The following is a 22278-nucleotide window of genomic DNA, read 5'->3' as shown; positions in this document are numbered from 1 at the left end:
CCTAGCACCAATTATGTTGAGTCATTGTGAAGCATTTAAGTACGTATCATCTGCAGCTTGGTTGCATAAAGCCTCTGTCCCACTTTCACGACGACCTTTGCCGAGTTTGCCCTTGACTCTTACTCACAGCATGGTCGCCACGAGTTCATAGTAGGTCGTGATGCTAGTCGTAGGTACTCGAGGCATCAAGTAGGTCGTGGCGTTTTTTCTAGCCTGATAAAAAAAATGTCCACGAGTAAAAAAAAAGGTTGGCATGGAAAAAATCGATACTTTTTACTCGTACGTAGGTCCATGGTAGGTCGTGATGCTAGTCGTAGGTAGTTGTAATTGAACGGAGGTAGTCGAAGGTAATAGCTCCGTGGTGAAAAAAAGGTTAGTAGAAAAAAAAGTTATTTAAACAGCAGAACGTCACCTCTGTCACTCCAAGGCATGTTCATTTATAGCTGGAGAGTTTTTCAGAGAGGAGACTTGCGTTTTAGAGATGGCACCAAAAAGGCAGCAGCGCAGGGGGAGGGCACAACCCTAAAGAAAAATGGCCATGCAGGTATTGCCCACCCAAGAGGAGCAGTGGCAGGGGGTGATGCCACAGTAGGTGATAGTGCAGGAGGAGGTAGCCCTGCATGAGAGACCCCTGGAGGAGGAGAACAGGGTGGTAGTATATGTCCTCACCACCACCCCATCCTTCACTGCCTCATTTGAAGGCAGCAAAGCAGCCCTTTCTCCTGTGTCTGACACAGCATCAGAGGCAGACGGTGAGGAAGGACTGGAGGAAGGTTATGCCCTACACCTTCACCAGGCAGCAGGAGCGGGACCTTGAGGAATGGTTCCAGCAGAATGCCATCCTGTACGAAAAGGAAAATGAGGTGTACCGGGACAGGGACAAGAAAGGCATGCTTGCCATCCACTGCCCCACATGCGTGCTTAAAGTTCCATCTTTTGTCAAAACCCAGCGCCACTCTCTTCCAGACATCTGGTGTACTGGGACAGTCCATCACATCATCTCCATTCACCCATTGAAACCTCTTCTTGTGCTTCCTCTTCACCCTTGCTCTTCCGCTTCTGCCTTTCTTAAAAGTAAACCGCAGTAAAATGTACATGGTTGAAGCCAGTCTTCAACATAGTCAAAGGAGGATAGTCAGCACTGCATTAGACCGAGGTGCTAAATGTCTTAAAATGTATGAAGAAAGATAAATCTCCAGCTCACGTATATCCAAGAACACTGTGGTAAGCTAGAGAAGAAATTGTAGCTCTGAATGAGATATATGCATCATTGTTAGCTCTGGGTAAGGTGCAAGAAGACTGGAGATTGGGTAATAGATAATATTCTGCCTTTACTGATGAGGGGCTGCAAAGAAACGCTATAGACTATAGTTTTTTAAAGACGTAGCCAAGAAGGTCGATGAGAGAAGGACAGTAGACATACTGGTTGTTCTTGAAGGTTAGCTCACATTGGATCCAGGGAGTGGTAGGAAATTGGATATTGAATTGTTTGGATCAGTAACGAAATTCACCAGCACTGTCTTTGATCAAATGAGGAAAATGTGTTGTAATATTAGACCTAGACCTAATGCAAACCTAGTGGCAGCGGTCATTCCTGTCCTCTTAGATGCTTCTAAGACCTTGAATACCTATAGCAAGCATCTGAAGGCACTAAATAGATAGCAACTCTACGCCATAAAATATTCCACATTCACTTGAAAGACAAGTGAATCAACAAGTGTTAATACCTGCATGGCCATTTTTCTTTAGGGTTGTGCCCTCCCCTATGCCAACATCCCCAGCACTGAAGGCATTGCTGCACTTAGTCATCTGTTGGGCAAGCAATGTTGCTTGCTTGCTTGACACTAGACTTCTGAAATTATTTATATCAAGCACTGTTAAAGAGATTACTATGTTGGCAGCAAAAGATTCAAGGATGAATACATACCTGCCCAACCCAACAGGAACATTAGTTGAAAATCATAGCTGATATTTCCCTTTGCACCATACACTTGGTGGAATGGTGCTTTTTGCACACGGACTGCACTGCTGATCCCAGCAATGTTTTCAATTTTAGCATCATTTATTTCTTGCAAGTCACAATTATCGGTAGATCAATTAGATTCCCTTGGCAGTGTGCAGGTTGAGGAGTGAGTGGTGATGGGGAGAGTAATAGAAATGCATTGGGAAAAGGCTGGCTGCAAGCCACAGGTGTTTGCAATAACTTCAATGGTGAGTTTACATCATCAAAACTTCAATCCAGCTCCTTTTAACAAACAACAGAATTTATTGTTCTTTTCCCCGCTGATTCTCCACTAAATAATATTGTTACAATGCCCAAAAGCATCTTATGGATTTCTTGTCATTAAATAATTATACCTGCAGATAGGATTAACAATAGTACAAATTCAGCAGAAAGAGGGATACAAATCCGTTCTGGTAAATAGACATATAAAATATGCCGGTGAACTAAACTACTTCTTACCTTATATCCTCCTATCCATTAAAGGGATTAAAGACTCACAGACTAAGATTTGATAGTAGTGTCCATATACAAAATGATTAAAACAAGAAAAAGGTAGAATTATAAATCTACCTTGGAATCTTTTATTTATTTATTGATTTATCTGTTTGTTTATTTGTTCCGAACAAGTAAAGACACAAATAGGAATAAATAACAACAACAAAATCGAAATAGTCAAACAATTGGACATTCCAGGCAATATTTGCAAAGCAATGAAAAGCATAAAGCAAAATTTAAATGTCCAATACTTTTTCTTTACAAGCTCAAAAAGGAGTGAGTAGTAGAATAACTTATTTAATCTCACCCCTTCTCCCTAAACCCTTCTTCCATATTTAATAATTAATTAATAATAATAATACCCCAGACAATTTTTAGAGATGCATACAGACATATATATACATACAACTGATATAAACATACAAGTAATATGTATGAAGTAACCAAAAACATAAATGAATAATAAATAAAATAATAATAAACATTAACCCCTGTTTGTCAACCATCCCCTTCATCCCTGTACCTTGTGAAAAAAGGTTTTTTGTATGTCATTTTGAACTGGTTCATATTTGGACATTGCTTTAACTCCACATTCAAACTGTTCCACAATCCTACTCCACAGACCGAAATACAAAAAGTTTTTCTGGTCGTGCGGACTCTTTGGACCTTAAAATTAAATATTCTTCTTAAATTATAACCCCCCACTCGCTCATTGAATAATTTTTGTATATTTCCAGGTAAGTTTTTATTTTTGGCCCTAAACATTATCTGTGCTGTTTTAAATGCAACCAAATTTTCTAATTTTAATAATTTTGACTGTAAGAATAATGGATTAGTGTGACCCAGATACCTGACATTGTGAATAATACGTATTGCTCTTTTTTGCAGAATAGTTAATGAATGTAGCGAACTTTTATAGTTATTGCCCCAGACTTCTGCACAGTAATTTAAATAGGGTAAGATTAGTGAACAGTAGAGAATGCGGAGTGATTTGTGATCCAGAACCTGCTTAACTTTGTGTAATACAGAAATGCTTTTTGACAGTTTGGATTGTACATGTTTAATGTGTGATTTCCAGCTGATTCTATCATCCATTATAACCCCAAGAAATTTATTTTCATGAACTCGTTCAATTTCAACCCCATTTATCTTTATATTTGCTTGTGTAATTGTTCTGCAATTACCAAATAACATTATTTTGGTTTTGCTCAAGTTTAATGATATTTTGTTCCTGTCAAACCATGTTTTCAGTTTGCCCATTTCTTTTGTTATTTTGTCCAGTAGTTGTTTTAAATTCTCCCCAGAACAAAAAATATTTGTGTCGTCTGCAAACAAGACCAGCCTCAAGGCATTGGACACATTACAAATGTCGTTTATATACATGATGAATAGTTTTGGACCCAACACTGACCCCTGGGGGACACCACAAGCAATGTCCAAACATGTAGAACTGTAGCTACCCAGCTTCACAAACTGTTGCCTGTTACTTAAATAGCTTTTTATCCAATCCAGTACTAGACCTCTGATGCCATACCTTTCTAATTTTTTTAATAAAATATCATGATTGATCATATCAAATGTTTTCTTTATATCAATAAATATCCCAGCTGCATATAGTTTATTGTCAATAGTGTTTGTGATGTCTTCAATTGATTCTATTATTGCAAGTGATGTTGATCTGTTTGATCTGAATCCATATTGACTTTCAGTGATTAATTTATGCTTTTCTACAAATATGTCTAGTCTATTGTTGAACATTTTTTCTAGTATTTTGGAGAATTGAGGGAGTAAAGAAACAGGTCTATAGTTTGTGAAATGATGCTTGTTCCCAGTTTTGTATATTGGTATGACTTTTGCTATTTTCATTTTGATTGGAAAAGTACCGGTTTGGAAAGATAAATTACAGATGAATCTGACATCACCTTTGCTAGGCTTCTGCCAAAGTTTATTTTGAAGTTCAAATAATCACTCAATCTGGTAAATTATGTGATTACAGATTAAAACTATGGAAATGCATGTTCATAAGGTTCAATTATTGTCACATACACCAATGGTGTAGTTAAATTCACTGGCCAGGTCAGTCATACAATTTTTTTTAAAGCAACAGACTCAAACACACATTTTAACATAAACATCCATCACAGTGACTCCTACACATTCCTCACTGTGATGGAAGGTGAAAATAAAGTTCAAGTCCTTCCCTTGTTGTTCTTCCTTGGTCGGGGGCCTTGACGGGATGATCTTGACTCCCATAGCTGGAGGCGTTCGGGCCCTCCGCATTGAGGCGTTCAGCTCCTGCATCAGGGGGATGTCAGCTCCCCTGCTCCAGGCGATCAAACCTCGTGTCGGGGTTGGACAAACCTTCTGTGGCATTGGAACTCCAGACTAGCCTCTCCCGAGACTGTGAGCCCTTGATGGTAAGTCCGCAGACTGCGGTGGGAGCGATCCCAGGCAAGGGATCCGCTCCAATGGTAAGTCCGCGCCCAGCGGTGGGGCTCACGACAGTCGGAGGCGGCTTCCCGCTCCAGCGATGGTAGGCCGCAGAGCCCGGAGAATGTGATCCGAAACTTGATCACATCTCCGGGAAGGTAAGAACCTGAAAAAAAAAGTTTCCCCCTCCCCCACATAAAACAAGCAGAAGAACATTAAAACAAACTTTAAACAAATGCTAAAAATAACAAAAAGGATGAAAAAAACGAACAGACTGCTGACAGGGCTGCCATCTCCCTCCTCCGGCGCCCCCTAGCATTTCACTGCTAAAATAAATGAACAGCAATGGATCAAGAAATTCAGAGGCTTGTTTTTCTTTTCTTTCTAGATCACACCTCACAAACCAAACCAATATAAATTCAACAACATCTGGAAATCATTTTAGGTCTATTTTTCATTACAAATTGTAACCTGATTAATCCTGAGCTTTTTGTTTTAAGGACGTTTCTTTTAAGTCCCTTATTGGATTTTTTTCAAGACTATGTTATATTCATAATCTTTAGTTTTGGGTTATCTCACAACCAGAACATATTTTTATCCAGAATATCCTGTCAATTCCCTTCATAGTTTTACAAATCTCAATAGCAGGAATTAACATACCACACAATCATGAACGAAGACACCAGTAAGCTCCATGGAGCATTAGAAGGCAAGTACACAAAAACACTAATCTTATATGTGAGCCGCTGCAGATTGGATTCTGTCAATATTGATGGAGCAGTTCGGATGTTGAGAAAACAAAATATAATCCTTGCAATTTAACCTAGTATACTTCTGCATAATCTGTGATGAATTCCCGCCAAGGCCAGTAATATCCTGTCCAGCATGTGGTGTCCAAAATGACATGTGGTACTCCAGACATAGACTAATCAGGTAAACCAAAGTCCAAGACAATTGAGAATGGCCAATTTATATTGATGTTGCTAGTGACAACATAATCTCTAAATGAAATAAAAAATCATGAAATACAAATCTTAGGTTATTAAGTGTGTAGGGAGGAACTGCAGATGCTGGTTTAAAACCAAGGACAGACACAAATGGTTGTAATAACTCAGGTGGTCAGACAGCATCTCACCTATTTATTTTCTGCAGAGATGTTGCCTGACCTGCTGAATTACTCCAGCCTTTTGTGTCTTAAGGTTTGAATATTGGATATGTTGCCAATCTGATATCGATTTATTACTTCCTCCAGTTTTTCCTTTCAAACACAAAATATCGAATGGTATTTTTTCCAACAAAATGATGGGAAAGCATGTCAGTTTTACACTCTTGAAACTGTCAGATCATTAGGAGAGCCAATCAATGTTAAAGAGTTTGGGAATTTCTTATGCAAAATATTGGGTGAATCTCCACTGATAGAGGCATTTTTGTTTATTTGCCAACCATCATTGTGGCAGTTGAAGTACTAGACCATAAAGATAATCTTAATGTCCAAAAGCATAAGCAAGGGAACCAGAGCTGCTAAGGCATGACTGATGGTAAACAATTGCCAAAACACTTTAATTACCTGAACAGAACTTTGAGTGCTTTTGATACAAACTTCTGCGGCATTATATGGTGCGAATGCTTTATGCATCAAATATAATCACGCATCCAATACATTAATTAGTACATAATTTAGCATAGCTGTGTTGAAGTATTTCTGCACAGTGGATTCAGTCAGAGTTGAAATATGTGGAAATAGTAAGAAAGCTAACAAAATAAAGTAATAGTTTAATGTGTTTGTATCTCCCTTATGCCAGAACCAACTTCAGAATTGTTAACCTGTGGTGGGCTGAGCCATTTTGGTATTGAACTGTTGTTGGGCGGGCTCCAACTCTTGCATGGACCGGGCGTGATCTGGGCCGACCAATCACGCAGTCGGGGGGGGGGGGCGGACCCAGATCTATTCGTGGGGGGGGCGGGCCCAGATCTAATCGTGGGATTAGAGAACAAAGGATTTGGCGGTTGGAGTTTAACTCGTGTGTGTGTGCACGAGCGACGGCATGGTAATACTTAAATATTAACTTGATGCGTGCGGGAGCGACGGGGCTGTATCGGTTAATTATTAAACGGAGTGTTTATACAACGCGTGGGTCTCTACAGTGGTGACCCCGACAATCCAAAATGACCTATTTTGAATTTTATCATGTTTGCAGCTGACAACCAAGACCAGCAGAACACTGTTTTGATCAAACTGCCCTCTTTCTGGACATCACAGCCCCGTGTATAGTTTGAACAGGCTGAAGCCCAGTTCCACATTCACCAGATCACTGCTGATGCCACAAATACTACGTGGTCAGTGCACTGGACCAGGACACCACCGGGCACATTATCGATTACCTTTGCCAGCCACCAGCCAACGGCAAGTACGAAGGTGTCAAAACGCTCCTCTTGCACACTTTCGGTCTCAGCCACCGCGACAGGGCAGCCAGAATCCTGCACATGGATGGCCTAGGCGACCGCAAGCTGTCCGTGTTTATGAATGAAATGCTCGCCTTGATGGACGGACACAAGACCAGCCTCCTGTTCGAACAGGTTTTCCTTGAGCAGAAGCCTGATGACATTTGCTTGCTCCTCACGGGCAACGATTTCACCGACCTCTGACGGTTGGATGTCCTTGGCTTCTGCAGCCGGCCAGAAGCATCGCCTCCTCTACACCTGGGACCACCATTTGGGGCGGCATTTTCTCGTGGACACGGGAGCAAGGTCAGTGATTTGCCCCCATCGGAGGCTGACACTCGTTCTGGAAAGAGGGGACCTTCCCTGGCCGCCGCCAACGGCAGCAACATCAAGACGTACGGGATCCGCACAATCCGGCTGACCTTCAAATCCTGTCACTTCAAGTGGCCCTTTACTATCGCCGACATCTCCCAACCGCTGCTGGGTGCCGATTTACTCCGAGTGGACTCCCTGCTGGTCGACGTGAAGGGACAACGTCTCGTCAATTCTGCACCACGCCGAATTGACTGCGCCACATCTTTTACAACGATTACGCCCGGATCTTGGCCGATTCACAACCCCTCAGTTCACAACGGGCAGCCCCAAGCATGGGATGAAATACCATATCCCCATCACTGGACCGCCACTCCATGCACGCACACGCAGGCTGCCCCCCGACAAGCTCCAACTGGCCAAAGACGAGTTCCGCAGGATGCAGGAAATGGGCATCATGCACCGCTCCGTCAACCCTTGGGCATCTCCCCTTCAAATGGTCCCCAAAGCGTCTGGGGGCTGGAGACCCTGTGGGGACTACCACCGTCTCAACGATGTCACAACGGCCGACCAGTACCCTGTCCCTCACATCCAGGACTTCAAGGCCAATCTGGATGGTTCCAAAGTTCTTTCCAAAATCGACCTGATACGTGGCTACCATAAGATTCCAGTCAACCCGGACGACATCACCAAGACGGCTCTCATCACCCCGATCGGGCTCTTTGAGTTCCTACGGATGCCTTTCGGCCTCAAGATCGCCACCAAGCCTTTCCAATGGCTCATGGACATGATGGGCCGCGGGCTGGACTTCGAGTTCATTTACCTCGATGATCCAATGGCTCATGGACACGATGGGCCGCGGGCTGGACTTCGAGTTAATTTACCTCGATGACATCCTCATCGCCAGCCGCTCTCGGCAGGAACACCGCGCACACCTCCGGCTGCCAGCGGCTCAACGAGCATGGCCTGGTCATCAACCTTGCCAAGTGTCAGTTTGGTCTCCCTTCCATCAATTTCCTCGGCCACCACATCAACTAGCACGGTGCGGTCCCACTCCCTGACCAAGATCGAGACCATTCGCCAGTTTCCCAAACCCTCTACGGTGAAGAGTTTGTCGGCATGGTAAACATCTATCACCGTTTCGTACCAGCAGCTGTCAGGATCATGCAACCACTGTTCAAGGCCCTGACCAACAAGCCGAGAGAGCTCATTTTAGACAACGCAGTCACGACCGCTTTCAACAACACCAAAGAGGCGCTGGCAAAGGCGACGATGCTGGTACATCCACGGGCCAACGCTCCAACAGCTCTCACGGTTGACGCATCTGGCACAGCCATCGGCTGAGTGCTGGAATAACTGATCGCTAGAAGCTGCCAGCCCCTCGCCTTTTTCAGGCGTCACCTGAGACCCGCCCGAGCAGAAGTACAGTTCTTTCGACCGGGAGCTCCTCGCGCTCTACCTGGCCATCCGACATTTCCGCTACTTCTTCGGGGGCAGGTGTTTCACAGCATTCACCGACCACAAGCCATTCATGTTTGCCTTTGCCAAGGTGTCTTATCCCTGGTCATCCCGACAGCAGCGTCACTTGGCCTACATCTCCGAGTACATGACTTGCGTCCAGCATATCGCAGGCAAGTGCAACCGGGTTGCAGATGCGTTGTCCCGCACTGTCATCAATGCCATCCACGCTTTGGCCCCAGGTGTCGACTACACAGCCGTGGCGACCACCCAGCGAGTGGATGAGGAGATGCTCGCTTACCGCGCCACCATCTAAGGTCTGTTGGTGGAGGATATGCGATTCGGGCCCGCTGATACCACGCTCCTTTGCAACCTGTCTACCGGACAGCCAAGACCCATCATCCCCGCAGCCTGGCGCCGTCGGATTTTCGACATCATGGTTTATGGTTTGGTTCACCCTTCCATCCGGGCAACAACGGTACTGGTAGCAACCAAGTTCATATGGCATGAGTTATGCACTGAGTACGAGCAAGTTTCACTGTACATGTGGCATGGCATATCTATATCTTGTGCAAACAGGTCGGAAACTGGGCCAGGGCGTGCATCCCCTGTGAAATCTCAAAGATTCAGCGACACATCAAGGCGCCGCTGCAGAATTTCGCCCTGCCACACCAGCGTTTCGAACACATCCACTGCCCCCATCCACAGGTGTCACCCACCTTTTCACCATCGTGGACCAATTCACGAAATGGCCAGAAGCCGTCCCGCTCGTGGGTACCTCCACTGCGACGTGTGCACATGTCCTCACTGCCCACTGGATCGCCCGCTTTGGTGTGCCGGTGGACATCTCCTCTGACAGAGGTGTGCAGTTCACCTCTACGTTGTGGTCAGCATGGCCCAGCTGCTTAGCGCTCAACTGAATCACAGTACAGTCTAGTGGAGCGTTTTCACCGGCTCCTGAAGGCACGGCTCATGGGACCGGTCTGGATGGACGAGTTGCCCTGGATCCTGCTGGGCATAAGCACTGCCCCGAAGAAGGACCTAGCAAATTTCTCGGCCGAGCTGGTGTAAGACGCCCTGCTTACGGTCCCAGGGGACTTCATCCCAGAGCCTAACCGCCTCCATTACTCCGGTTCTGGGGGGTCACGTGGCGGGCTGAGCCATTTTGGTATCGAACCATCGTTGGTCGGGCTCGAACTCTTGCGTGGACCGGGCGTGATCTGGGCCGACCAATTACGCGGTCAAGGGGGCGGGCCATCGTGGGGTTAGAGAACAAAAGATTGGAGTTTAATCGTGTGTGCTCACGAGCGACAGCACGGTAATAGTTAAATATTAACTTGATGCGTGCGTGAGCGACGGGGCTGTATCAGTTAATTATTAAACGGAGTGTTTACACAACGCGTGGACCTCTACAAACCATTTCCATGCACCAAGGCAATATTAGGAGTTTCATAAAATCACTAATTGATCCAAGCATAAAATTCAAAAGTACCAAATTAAGTATTTTTGTTACATTGCATGGGAGTTCTGAGTTAATCAGGAAGCATTTTTGAATTATTAACATGCAAGATATTCAAACAACTGTTAGATTTAATGTGAAGATGACAACACCTCAATGTTATGAAAATCAATTATATGTGTGCTCATGTCTCTTATTGACACTAGGATGGGTAGAAATATTGAATACATTTTAAATGCAGTGGTATGAAGATTTGCAAGCTGATTATTTTAACCCTGACTGTGTATAAACACTGCTGTAATTTCTACATGATGAAACCAAAATGTATAAAAGTGGCCTTTATTAAAATCAAACAATGTGTACTTTAACCACGATTTTTTTCTCTTTCAAATCTCAAATTGTGCAGTACAGTGGCAAATAAATAAATGATGGGTCTTTGTCCCAAACATTATGGAGGGCACTCTACATGAATGAAATGTGTTTTGGGGCGTAGGTTTTTATCAATGAATATAGTAAATTTTGACATATCTATGACATGTTTATCAAAGTGAATAATATTTCTGATGTGTTCATCAAAACAAAACTAAGCTTAATGATATTCAATACTTAAGTTTATTACATTACTTGTAAATAAAAAAATGATAATTTCTCTGTGCCTTTCAACTGCAGTTATTAAATAAACTATCTTAGCATACTATAAATTTATAATTATATTTACAGAAACAGCATTTTATACTGTATCTGCACAGTCACTTTTGAACTATTCCCTGTCATTCTCTTCATTTACATGTTGTCTTCTCATTACATTATTCACATAATTGGGGTCAGCTTCCATACTATCAGCACTTCTTAAACTCGTCAAGTAATTTGCTTGATCCTGACCGTCTATACTCACTGTCTAGACTGTCTTCTACTTTATCCTGAGCTTCAATATCTCGTCAACCATGGTTCTCTAAACCTGCCAGCCTTATCTTCACACTAACAGGAACATGCTGTCCCCGAACTCTTGCTTTCGCACTTTTAAAGACTTTCCACTTGACAGATGTCCCTTTGCCTGCGGTCTCACCCCATTGACCTCTGCAAGTTCCAGTCTAAAAGCCTTCAAAATTGGACTTGACCCAATTTAGAACCTTAGGTAATTTGTTAATTTGTAAACCAGCCAGATCTTTCTCCATAGTCTAACTATTTCAAATTCTGTAGAATTCTCATCACTAGTTCCAAAGTACTCCTCCACTGGCACTGCAGTCACTTGTATTTTGTTTCTCAAAAGGAGGTCCAGTGTTGCTTCCTCTCTTGTCAGGTCCTCTGTATATTGATTATTAAAGCTTTGTTGGATATATTTAACAAATTCCACCCGGTCCAAGTCCTTTGCGTTAGGGATGACCTAAACATTATTGGGAAGTTAAAATCTCCCACTAATACCATCGTATTATGCTAATATGTATCTCAAACCTTACTAAACATCTGCGTCACCAGTTTACACTAACTATTTAGGGCCTGTAATGGTCAAAGTGGCAGTGGAAGAGGCCACGGACAAAGAGGTTGGTATGGGAATGGGTATTAAAATGGCTGGCAATCAAGTACTCCAGCCAGTCCAAGCAGATAGAGCACGAGTGTTCGGCTAAGTCTTTTGATTGCTAATATTACTGATTGTCCTTATTCAGATTTTATTTTAGCATATGTACACAACAGGTCTACTGTGGTGACATTTTAGTTCTTGCCAACTTGCGTGAAGTACTTTTTGCCATCAACTGCCTGATTCAATGTCACCTTGTAATTATCATAAAGTCAAAGAAACGTATTTGATCTAGGTACTACTACAATAGAAGTTGCCAAGTTAGCGTGACTTATCTTTACTAGAACAGTTAATTCTAATTTATCTAACTCTTCCTGCACCTGGTTCTTCAACAGATATAGAACATCACTTAAGGCAGATTAATTTTATGTCTGGCATAGACTAAATATGAGCATTAACAGCAAAGTTTTTTTTACCCTGTTCACAGGAGATTCATTCATTCATTATTCATTCATTCATTCATTCAGGATGTCAATGTCACTGGCCAGTAATGGAGCCAACAGCCAATTGCCCTGAACTGAGGATATGGTGAAGAGTCAAATACTGTGTGACTATACTTGACTGTTTTTATTTTTCAATGCTATGCCAAAGTGTCATTCTGAAGTACCTAGTCTAACCTCAATTTTCCAAGCCAATTATTACACTAATCGCCAAAATCGATGGTTGATCAGTTTCAAGCACTGGTGGTTCTATTTGCTGACCATTGTGACACATTGAACATTTAATCTGGCCCAAGGTCTTCCATACTTCACCTGATATAAGTTTTCAAATTCACTTTTTTCTTTGGTAGTGGTACTTGGTCGAGCTAATTTAATAATACATCTAGGGTCTTGACGGACAAACTACAGCTTTGTTATGCTTACATCGATACATTTGCCATTTAACTCTATTTTTGGACAAAATAATTTTGTATTTCTTCCACAGATGTACAATTTTGCACAAAAAAAACTCAAATGATCAAATCTGTGCTTTTATAATTTTGATTGCACACATCCATGATTGTGAAAACTTACACTGGTTATGCTCAATTGATGGCAGAACTTTAGCGATCTTCCCTATAACTACAAGAGATTCCTTCAAAAACTTATATTTTGCTCTAATTTTGTCTGCTTCTAAAATGATTCTTAAAACATACCTTTAGGATTATTTTCTTCCACTTTCCCAGCATTACTATCTCTTGGATTATAAATTAACTGAGATATAAAGAAAATAAGATTATCTTATTCGGGCGGTAGAGCTGCTGCCTTACAGTGCCAGAGACCTGGGTTCGATCCCGACTACGGTTGCTGTCTTGTCTGTACGTAGTTTGTACGTTCTACCCGTGGCCGTGTGGGTTTTCTCCGAGATCTTTGGTTTTCTCTCACATTATATAGATGTGCAGGTTTGCAGGTTAATTGGCTTTGGTTTGTATACTTGGTATAAGTGTAAATTGTCCCTAGTGTGTATAGGCTTGTGTTAAAAGTGCTTGGATTGCTAGTCAGTGCGGACTCGTTGGGCCGTAGGGCCTGTTTCGATGCTGTATCTCTAAACAAAATTAAATCTATCAAGCATGAATCAGTCATATCATATGACAGGCAGATCAACCTGATAACAAATGGAAAACAGACAACCTTTCAATGGAACGCGTGAATTAATATTATAAATGCTCAAGAAATCAAGATCATCATTAATTTTTGATTATTTGAACCACACATGGGAAGCGCATCCTTTGGTTTATCATCACGAATAATATATGGCGAATTGTGCTTTACAACAGGCAGAGATTAGGTACAAATGATTCATCAATTGTCATCAGAGTCACAGTTGAAGACAGTCACCAGCAGTGAACTGTTCAGCTCAATTCAGACAATACTATTCCTGATACATGCGACTAAAGTGCTGTGACTGACAAATTACAATAAACTCTATCGAATCTCTTCTCAGCATGAGTTGCCATTGACATATTTTCTTTGAAGGCCGATGCAGATTTGGTGGGCCAAAGGCCTGTTGCCATGCTGTCTCTCTCCATGACTCAATGAGCTTTAAAATATATTTTGTTATCAAGAAAGTTGCAACTTGTTAAATCATTTAAATATTATGATCTATGAAGTGAAAATATTTTGCTCATTTACATGCTGTGGCTGACATATTTAACCTTCAGCCACATCATCAGTGTTATATTCCATTATGCAAATGGCTAATCACCTAAAGCAAGTTAAAGTACAAAATAGGCAAGAAAAATAACAAAATCACAGTTCTGTTTGAATTTATGAATCAAGGATTAGGAAAAGACCAAAGATAACATTATTATTCTACAGCGCGGGCATAGGACTACTGGAAACTCCACAAAGAACTGCCACTGCCCTGATATAGAACAATGCTTCTGTTCCATAATAATTTGGCAATCTCCTTTCTAGTTAGCAATCAAACCCATCCTTGGTGCTGCAGGACTGAACGATCAAAACACTGATTCGCTTTCTATATCATAGTAATGTCACATTATTAAATGCTGGACTCGGGGAACAAACAATCATTCTTCATACAGACTAGTTTTGGTACTATTGGTCCAGGAATTCATGGTATTTAAAGCATTATGTGACAAAACAATCTAACATTAAGAAGCCGTAGTATGTGCTAAGCAATATTACCAATAGCAGGTATCAACATTAGCAGGCCCAGTATTATTGAGCTATCATTAAATTAAGCATTAATATCTTCTGATACTGTGGTACTAGGAAATCAACTATCATTACGAGACCAGTCAACATTCAAGCTTTGACACAAAAAGCTGGAGTAACTCAGCGGGACAGACAGAATCTCTGGAGAAAAGGAACCTATTCATTTTCCCCATAGATGCTGTCTGCCTCGCTGAGTTACTCCAGTTTTTTGTGTCTATCTTCGGTTTAATACCAGCAATTTGCAGTTCCTTCGTAAACATTAAAGCTTTGGTAAGCAACCAAATCTTGCGCTGTGGGTCTATACATCATCTCAGTATCAACACACACCCAGGATGTGCATATGTGAGAAGAGGAATGGGACAAACATGCCTCGGCACCGTGGGCCTGGACAATCAGGCAATAACCAGCCACAGCCTTGTCCCTCCCCAATTCCTTACGCTCACGCGTTTAGGCTTCCCTTACGCCAGCTCTTGCTGTGGTCTGGAGCAGAAGGAGGTGCATCCTGGGAGCGACCAACGTTGTAGAAAGAGAGAGAAAAATCAGAAAGTGAGGCCGTGTAGATTTGGAGGACGTCCGGCCCGTCTCTCTCTCTCTCTCCCCCTCCCTCACTCTCTCTCTCCCCCCCACCACTCTCCTTCCCTCTCCCTCCCGCCCGCTCACCCTGTCTCGAGGCAGCTCCAGGGCCCGCGCTAACGCCACAACGGCGGTTCCCAACGGTCCGCCAGCCACGCGAGGCATGTGAGGGACGAGCCTCCCGCCAGGAGCGCGAGCGCGCCCGCCCGCTCGCGCACTCGGAACATGGACAGGAACTACACGGCGGCCAACTTCACCGACCCGCTCGTCGCTGGTGGGCAAGCGTGGCCGTACGAACGGACGGGGAGCAGCAGCGGCGGCGGTGGCGGCGTCAAGTCCAGGTGAGGGAACACTGACGGCCTGGTCGGTCGCGTGTGTTTCGCAAAGGGGGTCGAACATGTCTCCCTTCACCACACATCGGCGAGAGGAAAAATCGAGTAGGGGGCTTCGGGGCCTGGTGCAAAGTTCTCCTCTTTCCCTCCCCCCGTGAAATCCCAAGTGTCGGTGTCCAGCGCACAGGGTAGTCCGAGGCTGATCTCTCCGTGCATTTTTAGTCCTTTATCTCTAAGTTAATTATTTTTAATCTTGTCCCATCAAATCTTTAAAAAATGATTGTTGTCCTAGTGATCTCCATTGATAACACGTCCGCAGAGGTCGGGGAGGGTTGAAAAGCGGCTCTCGCACAGGGCGAAGAGCAGGGCCTTCAGCAAGATTGTTTTGTTTCCACTGTCTCTTTGTCGCCTTTTTTGTGTATTTAAAAAAAAAAAGTGGAATTAATTCTGCATCGATTACAAACTGCTTATGAAAGCTATTTGGTGCAAACTCAGCAATTGGTGTTTGCCTTTTTATTGTTGATAAGAGTGGAAAATATTTTAAGTTTGCAAAAGTGGGCGTGGTCTGCAGGAATCACACGAGTTCTGTTGCCGGGACTTGCAAGAAAATTCAAGTGTTAACTTAAGTTAACAGCTCGCAATCCAAGGATACATCGTTCGTATGTTTTCAACTTTGTTCCTGAGGCAGACAGGTTGGTTGACGTCAATTTACATTAAATTGACAAGTCAACCACGTAAATTCTATGTCGGATGATTACGGTGGCTAATTAATTGTCTCCCCAGTTGTGTGGTTTTAATTGTTTACATTATGGTTCTTGCAATTACTTTTTAATGCAGAGATATAGAGGCTGAAATCTTTTTTTGCTACTTTTAGACGAAAAAGTAGGTTTTTATTATTGGAAAAATAATTGTATTACAAAGTTTTATTCTGGTTAAGAATTATAGTACAGAAGGAGTGCAATTCGGTCAATTAGGATCTGTACTGGCAAAATGCAACCATCAATCCATTCACCTGTAGCCCTACAACTCATTCTCTCCCACAACCATTAGCACCCCTTTATTGTTTGTTGGCACTTTACGGGATAATTTAACTGGCCAGCTATCTTAACAGCACATCTCTGGGATATGAGAAAAAAACACACTCTTTTTCACACAGTTATGAGTCTCTGGAATTCTCTGCCTCAGAGGGCGGTAGGGGCCGGTTCTCTAGATACTTTCAAGAGTGAGCTAGATAGGGCTCTTAAAGATAGCGGAGTCGGGGGATATGGGGAGAAGGCAGGAACGGCGTACTGATTGGGGATGTTTAGCCATGATCACATTGAATGGCGGTTCACATTGAATGGCGGTGCTGGCTCGAATGGCCTACTCTTGCACCTATTGTCTATAAACCAGAGCATTAAGTTACAGGGTGAATATGCAAATTCCACAGAGACAGCATCCAAGTCATGATCAAACTAGGGTCGCTTGAGCTGAGGCAGCAATGCTAATTGCCTTCATTGTTTTGCATTTTCTAACAACCACGATGTATTCCAAAGCCCTATACACCGTTTTAATTTTGTTCTATTTCTTGTAATGAAAGCAATGTGGCAAACATTTTGTGCTTAGCAAGACCCCCACAGAATGTGATAACTTTAATATTACCAATTGGGGACTAAAATTTAGCCAGTGAAAATCTCTAAATTATTTCTGAAAAAAAAGTTTTAAAACTTAATTTGGCAAGGTGTGGATGCCACAGGCAAAGTCCAGCAATTACTACTCATCCCTAATTCTCCTTAAAGGAGGTGAGTTGAACTATTTCAGTGCCTGTGGTGAAGGTATTGCTGCTGGGTAGGTATTTTGAAGATATAAATGTAGTGATGATGAAAATAAATGCCTAGATTTCAAGTCAAAATGAGATTTGGTAGGAGAATCTGCAATTAGTGGAGATCTCATGCCCCTGTTGCCCTTCTCTTCTGAAGTGGAAATTGTGGATTTTGGAGGTGCTGAAATAATTACATGATTACATTTATGGGACAGGACTTCTGTCCCATCTCATTTGAAAGATTTCTCCTTGGGCAACAGCATGTCAAGGTTTTGTTATTTTCTGGTGTATAATCTGTGCGTGTGACAAATCAATTGATCTGAACGGCTTGTTGCATTATGAAAATGTATGTGATTCTCGCAAAGTTGTTAGAATTACAAAGTAGAATCAGAAGAAAATCCCGATTAGGAAGGAGACCATTTAGCCAAGTTTGCCGGTTGATAATCAGCTCTCCAACCTAATCCTACCTTCCATCTCTTCATCCTCGGTAGTATACAGATACACTTCTAGTCACCATGGAGGGAAGGTTGTGAGATTTGCAATTTGAAACACACCTGCATTAATGTTGGTGGTTATGAAGAATTTTATGACCGCATCCCTGATTTTGATAGGTAGCAAATAAGGCAGGACAAGTGCAAAATGCGAGGGTCACGAATACTGCAAATTAAAAAAAATGGTTATAAGCTTCAACTGGGTTTGTTTTTTATTAATGTGCCAGAAAAGCCCGAGTGAATTGCTCTATCAATTTCTGTCAACCTGATTGCTTTGTAAGCTTTTGGTTCTTGTAATCAGAATAAGTCCAGATTTTATTCTGTAAATCTTGGCTGTTCTCCTTGGATGCCAGTCCCAGGGATTTGAATTAAAATCAGCCATTAGAAAATAAGCTTTGGAATGGTGTTGACCTGGCCTGCAATGCAAAATAAATTGTGGCAATGAACTGTTTAAATATTGGCATCAATTTGCTGCTTGTGTGATCATATTATTCTATCACCAGCAGTCTACCCTGATGTAATACATCTATTGTGATTTTGATTTCTAGTAAAGCTCAACTTTTATTCAAAAATTCTTTAGTGTTCTATAAAAAACCAAATCTGTCAGTAACAGGAATAAATTTACATCAGCAAAAAGAATTCCAAGACTTTTGCATCCCTGAACAAGTTTTTGCATGAACGTTACTTCCCCCTTTCAACTCTAAAACATCTCTGCAAAATTACTGAAAGATTGTAATAATGCTAAGTAGTTTTGTTAAGCTTTACACAAATTCCTGCAGAATTCTTTGCCTTCTCCATATCAATATTTTGTTATGGAAATTCAGCCTCTCTCATAGATTTCCAGAAGATATAATTTCTGAATTTTAAGATACACTAGACCAAGTGGGACCAGTTGGGTCCCGACCCCTCAACGCGCGGTTGCAAGGGGGGGGTGGGGGAGAGCCTGCCGTGTCACACACCCACTAACCACCCCCCACACCCAAACTAACCACCCCCCCTTGATATTATATTCATATTATTCATTCGCTCCTTTTACCCCATCCCCTGCCCTATCCACTCACGCGTACCCCCAACTCGCAGGCGCAGCTGGAGAGGGAGGGGGGCACAGAGTGAGGGAGGATCCGACAGCTCAGTCCCATCCCCTCAACGAGGGCAGAGAGGGGGGGGGACGTGGACTCGGCGAGCTGGGCGGCCGGCGAGTGGGGCTTGCTCGTTTTTTCTGTGTCTTTTGGAGCGGGGGTGGGAGGGCTGAGTCTTGAATAACGGGGAGGAGGGAGAGGGTCGGGGGGGGGGGGGGGGGGGGTGGTGGTGACGTCCCTCGCAGCATGAGGAAGAAGGGCATGCAGACCCATTGTGGTCATAGGCGAAAGTAGTTTTTAAATTCAAAGTTTTGTCAGATTTTTGAACATTTTCAGTAATAACTCGAGAAATAAAGCATGACATTTACAGATAAGGCGATTTCAGACTCCACGGGAAAAAATCACTACCAGAATATGTAAATATTTTACCATTAGCGCATTGTTTTTTCGAGAAGATGTGATTATACACACATGCACATATAAATACACATCCAAGATCATACTTTTAAGTATATAGATGCACTGTTAATATGTTGTGACTTCACCTTTAGCTTGGTCATGTGGACGACGAACCTTGGGTGATCTTGGTTTCTCAATAAAGAGAAAGATCTCACTGGAGATAACAAAAGTTTGAAAAGAATGTCTGTCCTACTGAATCTCACTCACACACACACACACACACACACACACACACACACACACACACACACACACACACACACACACACACACACACACCCACACACACACACACACACACACACCCCCACACACACACACCCACACACACCAACACACACCCAAACACACCAACACCCCACCACACCACACCCCCCCCCCCACCACCACCCTCACCCCCCCCCCCCCACACACCCCCCCACACCACACCCCCCCCCCCCCCCACACGCCCCCCCTCACCTACACACCTCAAACCCCCCACCCACCCCCCCCCCCCCCCCCCACACACACACACACACACACCATTTCCCCCCCCCCCCCCCCCCCTAACCACCCTACACATTAACCCCCCCACACTAACCGCCCCCTTTGATATTATATTAATATTATTCATTGGCTCCTATTACCACATCTCCGCCCTATCCACTGACGCATAGACCCCACCTCGGAGGCGCGTCAAGAGAGGGAGGGGGGGAGTGGAGGGAGGTGGTTGGGGAGGGAGGTGGAGAGAATGGGAGGGGGCGGTGGAGAGGGAGGGGAGAGGAGGGGGGGGGGGGAGAGAGAGTGAGAGGGCGGACTTGAATTTGGCGAGCGGGCAGCGCGGATACTTAACGGGCCTTTGGAGTGCTCAGTGGACCACGGAAGACCTCGGAAGCCCAACCAAATTACTGCGTGTTCCGCGGCTTCAATCCAGAGCCCGGGGGGGGGGGGGGGGCTGGGGCTTTGGGCGGGGCCTATCGGACAGCAGGCCAAGTGCGAGTCTACTGCGTAACGTAACTCGCAGCTCGTGGAAAACAGTGCCCTGCAGGCTGTGCGTTGAAAACAGTGCGCAGCGGGCCGTGAGGAGCAGAGCCATTGTGACATCATCAGTTTGTTAACTTCAGTTTGTGAACAATTTTAATTAAAAACTCAAGAAATAATGAATCAAATTTTCAGATAAGACGACTTTTTAAATCATGAGATAAATCTCTATCGGAATATGTAAACATTTTACCGTTAGCGCATCGTGTTTTCGAGGAGATGTAAATCACACACGAACATCACACAAACACACACATAAATACACATTCAAGATCAGAGTTTTACAAGTATAAAGATTGTCATTTGACTATAAAGCTGAATTCTGGATGATAAGATCCATCTCTGGTTTCGTGCCAACCTTAAAATGCTTAGAATCTCATCAAGTTTTGCTAAGTGATTTTCGTGGATCACACAAATATCTAAATCATCCAAATTATTAGATGCAAATCCTTCACAAAATTGTAAAGCTCTGTAGTCTAAATATTGGGTTTGAGTATTAATGCAAATTTACCAGATTAATTTTCCTCCTTTAAATTTGACTTGCACATTGGACAAGAATTTAGTTGGATCAGGTGAAATTTAATTAGGCTGTGCTGAGTTTTTTTTCTATCTTGGCATGTGGGAAAGGACTTGAACTGTGTAACATGGTGGGTAATTTCAGACTGTCTTTAAGAATTGCCCAAAGACCATTCCAGGTGACACATTTCATCCTCCGCACGACAATAGTGAAAAAATTGGGGTTGTAGCAATCCAGTTATTACTAATAACTTTAAAATTTCAAATTACTTATTTGAATTTAAATTCTACTAAACAAGGGGGACCCGTTGGGTCTCGTCCCCTCTACGCGCAGCTGCGGGGGGGGGGGGGCACCTGCTGTGGCACGCACACACTAACCATCCCCCCCCCCCCCCCCCCCCCCGCCACCAGCCTCTGCATCACTCAATGTAAATAGCATGTTTAAATAAGTAATAATACAGTAAATAATGCAATTTACTCCAGATGCACCGCAGAAAACATATTATTGGACGCATCACAGCATGGTTTTATAACCATGGTTTTCGATGGTCTGAAGGGTCTCAACCCAAAACATCACCCATTCCTTATCTCCAGAGATGTTGCTTGTCCCGCTGAGTTACTCCAGCATTTTGTCTTATCAGCACTACCCAAGACGATAAGTTGTGGATGTAACTCGGGCCATTACACAAACCAGCTTCCCCACTCATCAACTCCATGGACACATCATGCTGCCTCAGGAAAGCAGCCAACATAATCAAGGACCATTTTCACCCTGGTCATTCCCTTTTTCTCCTCTGCAATGGGGTAGAAGATACATTGGCTTGAAAGCACATACAGCCAGATTTGTGAACAGCCTCTTCCCTGCTGTCGTCAGACTACTGAACGGTACTCTCTTAAACTAGGGTATAATCGCAATCTCCCAACTGCCTTATTGTTACGCTTGTACTTTTTAATTTGAACTTTCCCTGTAACTGTAATGCTATAACAGTGTATTCTGTACTGTAGTATTTTTTGCCTTGATTACATGTTGTTTATGTATGGCTTGATTGTGCTTGTGTTTAGTACGAGTCAACTGGATAGAAGGCAGTTTTTCTCTATATATCTCTTGTACATGTGACAATAAATAAACAACACCTAAAAAGAGAGGGGCATTGTTTTGGTTTATTTCATTGT

General features: G+C 43.2%; 1 protein-coding gene and 1 long non-coding RNA gene across 2 annotated transcripts in view; one reads left to right on the top strand and one right to left on the bottom strand.

Moving 5' to 3' along the window:
* The window catches only part of LOC129705621 (uncharacterized), a 72159-nt gene extending 56553 nt beyond the window's left edge, over positions 1 to 15606 (bottom strand). The window contains exon 1 of the long non-coding RNA XR_008724925.1: positions 15495 to 15606. This is a non-coding gene — a long non-coding RNA (uncharacterized LOC129705621). The remainder of the gene's footprint in view (positions 1 to 15494) is intronic.
* The window catches only part of qser1 (glutamine and serine rich 1), a 72378-nt gene continuing 65526 nt past the window's right edge, over positions 15427 to 22278 (top strand). The window contains exon 1 of the mRNA XM_055649233.1: positions 15427 to 15748. Coding sequence (XP_055505208.1) covers positions 15633 to 15748 — 116 coding nt within the window. The 5' untranslated portion in view covers positions 15427 to 15632. The remainder of the gene's footprint in view (positions 15749 to 22278) is intronic.

This window comes from Leucoraja erinacea, chromosome 18 (genome assembly GCF_028641065.1).
Source record: "Leucoraja erinacea ecotype New England chromosome 18, Leri_hhj_1, whole genome shotgun sequence".
In the NCBI taxonomy this organism is placed as follows: Eukaryota; Metazoa; Chordata; class Chondrichthyes; order Rajiformes; family Rajidae; genus Leucoraja; species Leucoraja erinaceus.
This window is presented reverse-complemented; position numbering and strand designations above follow the sequence as displayed.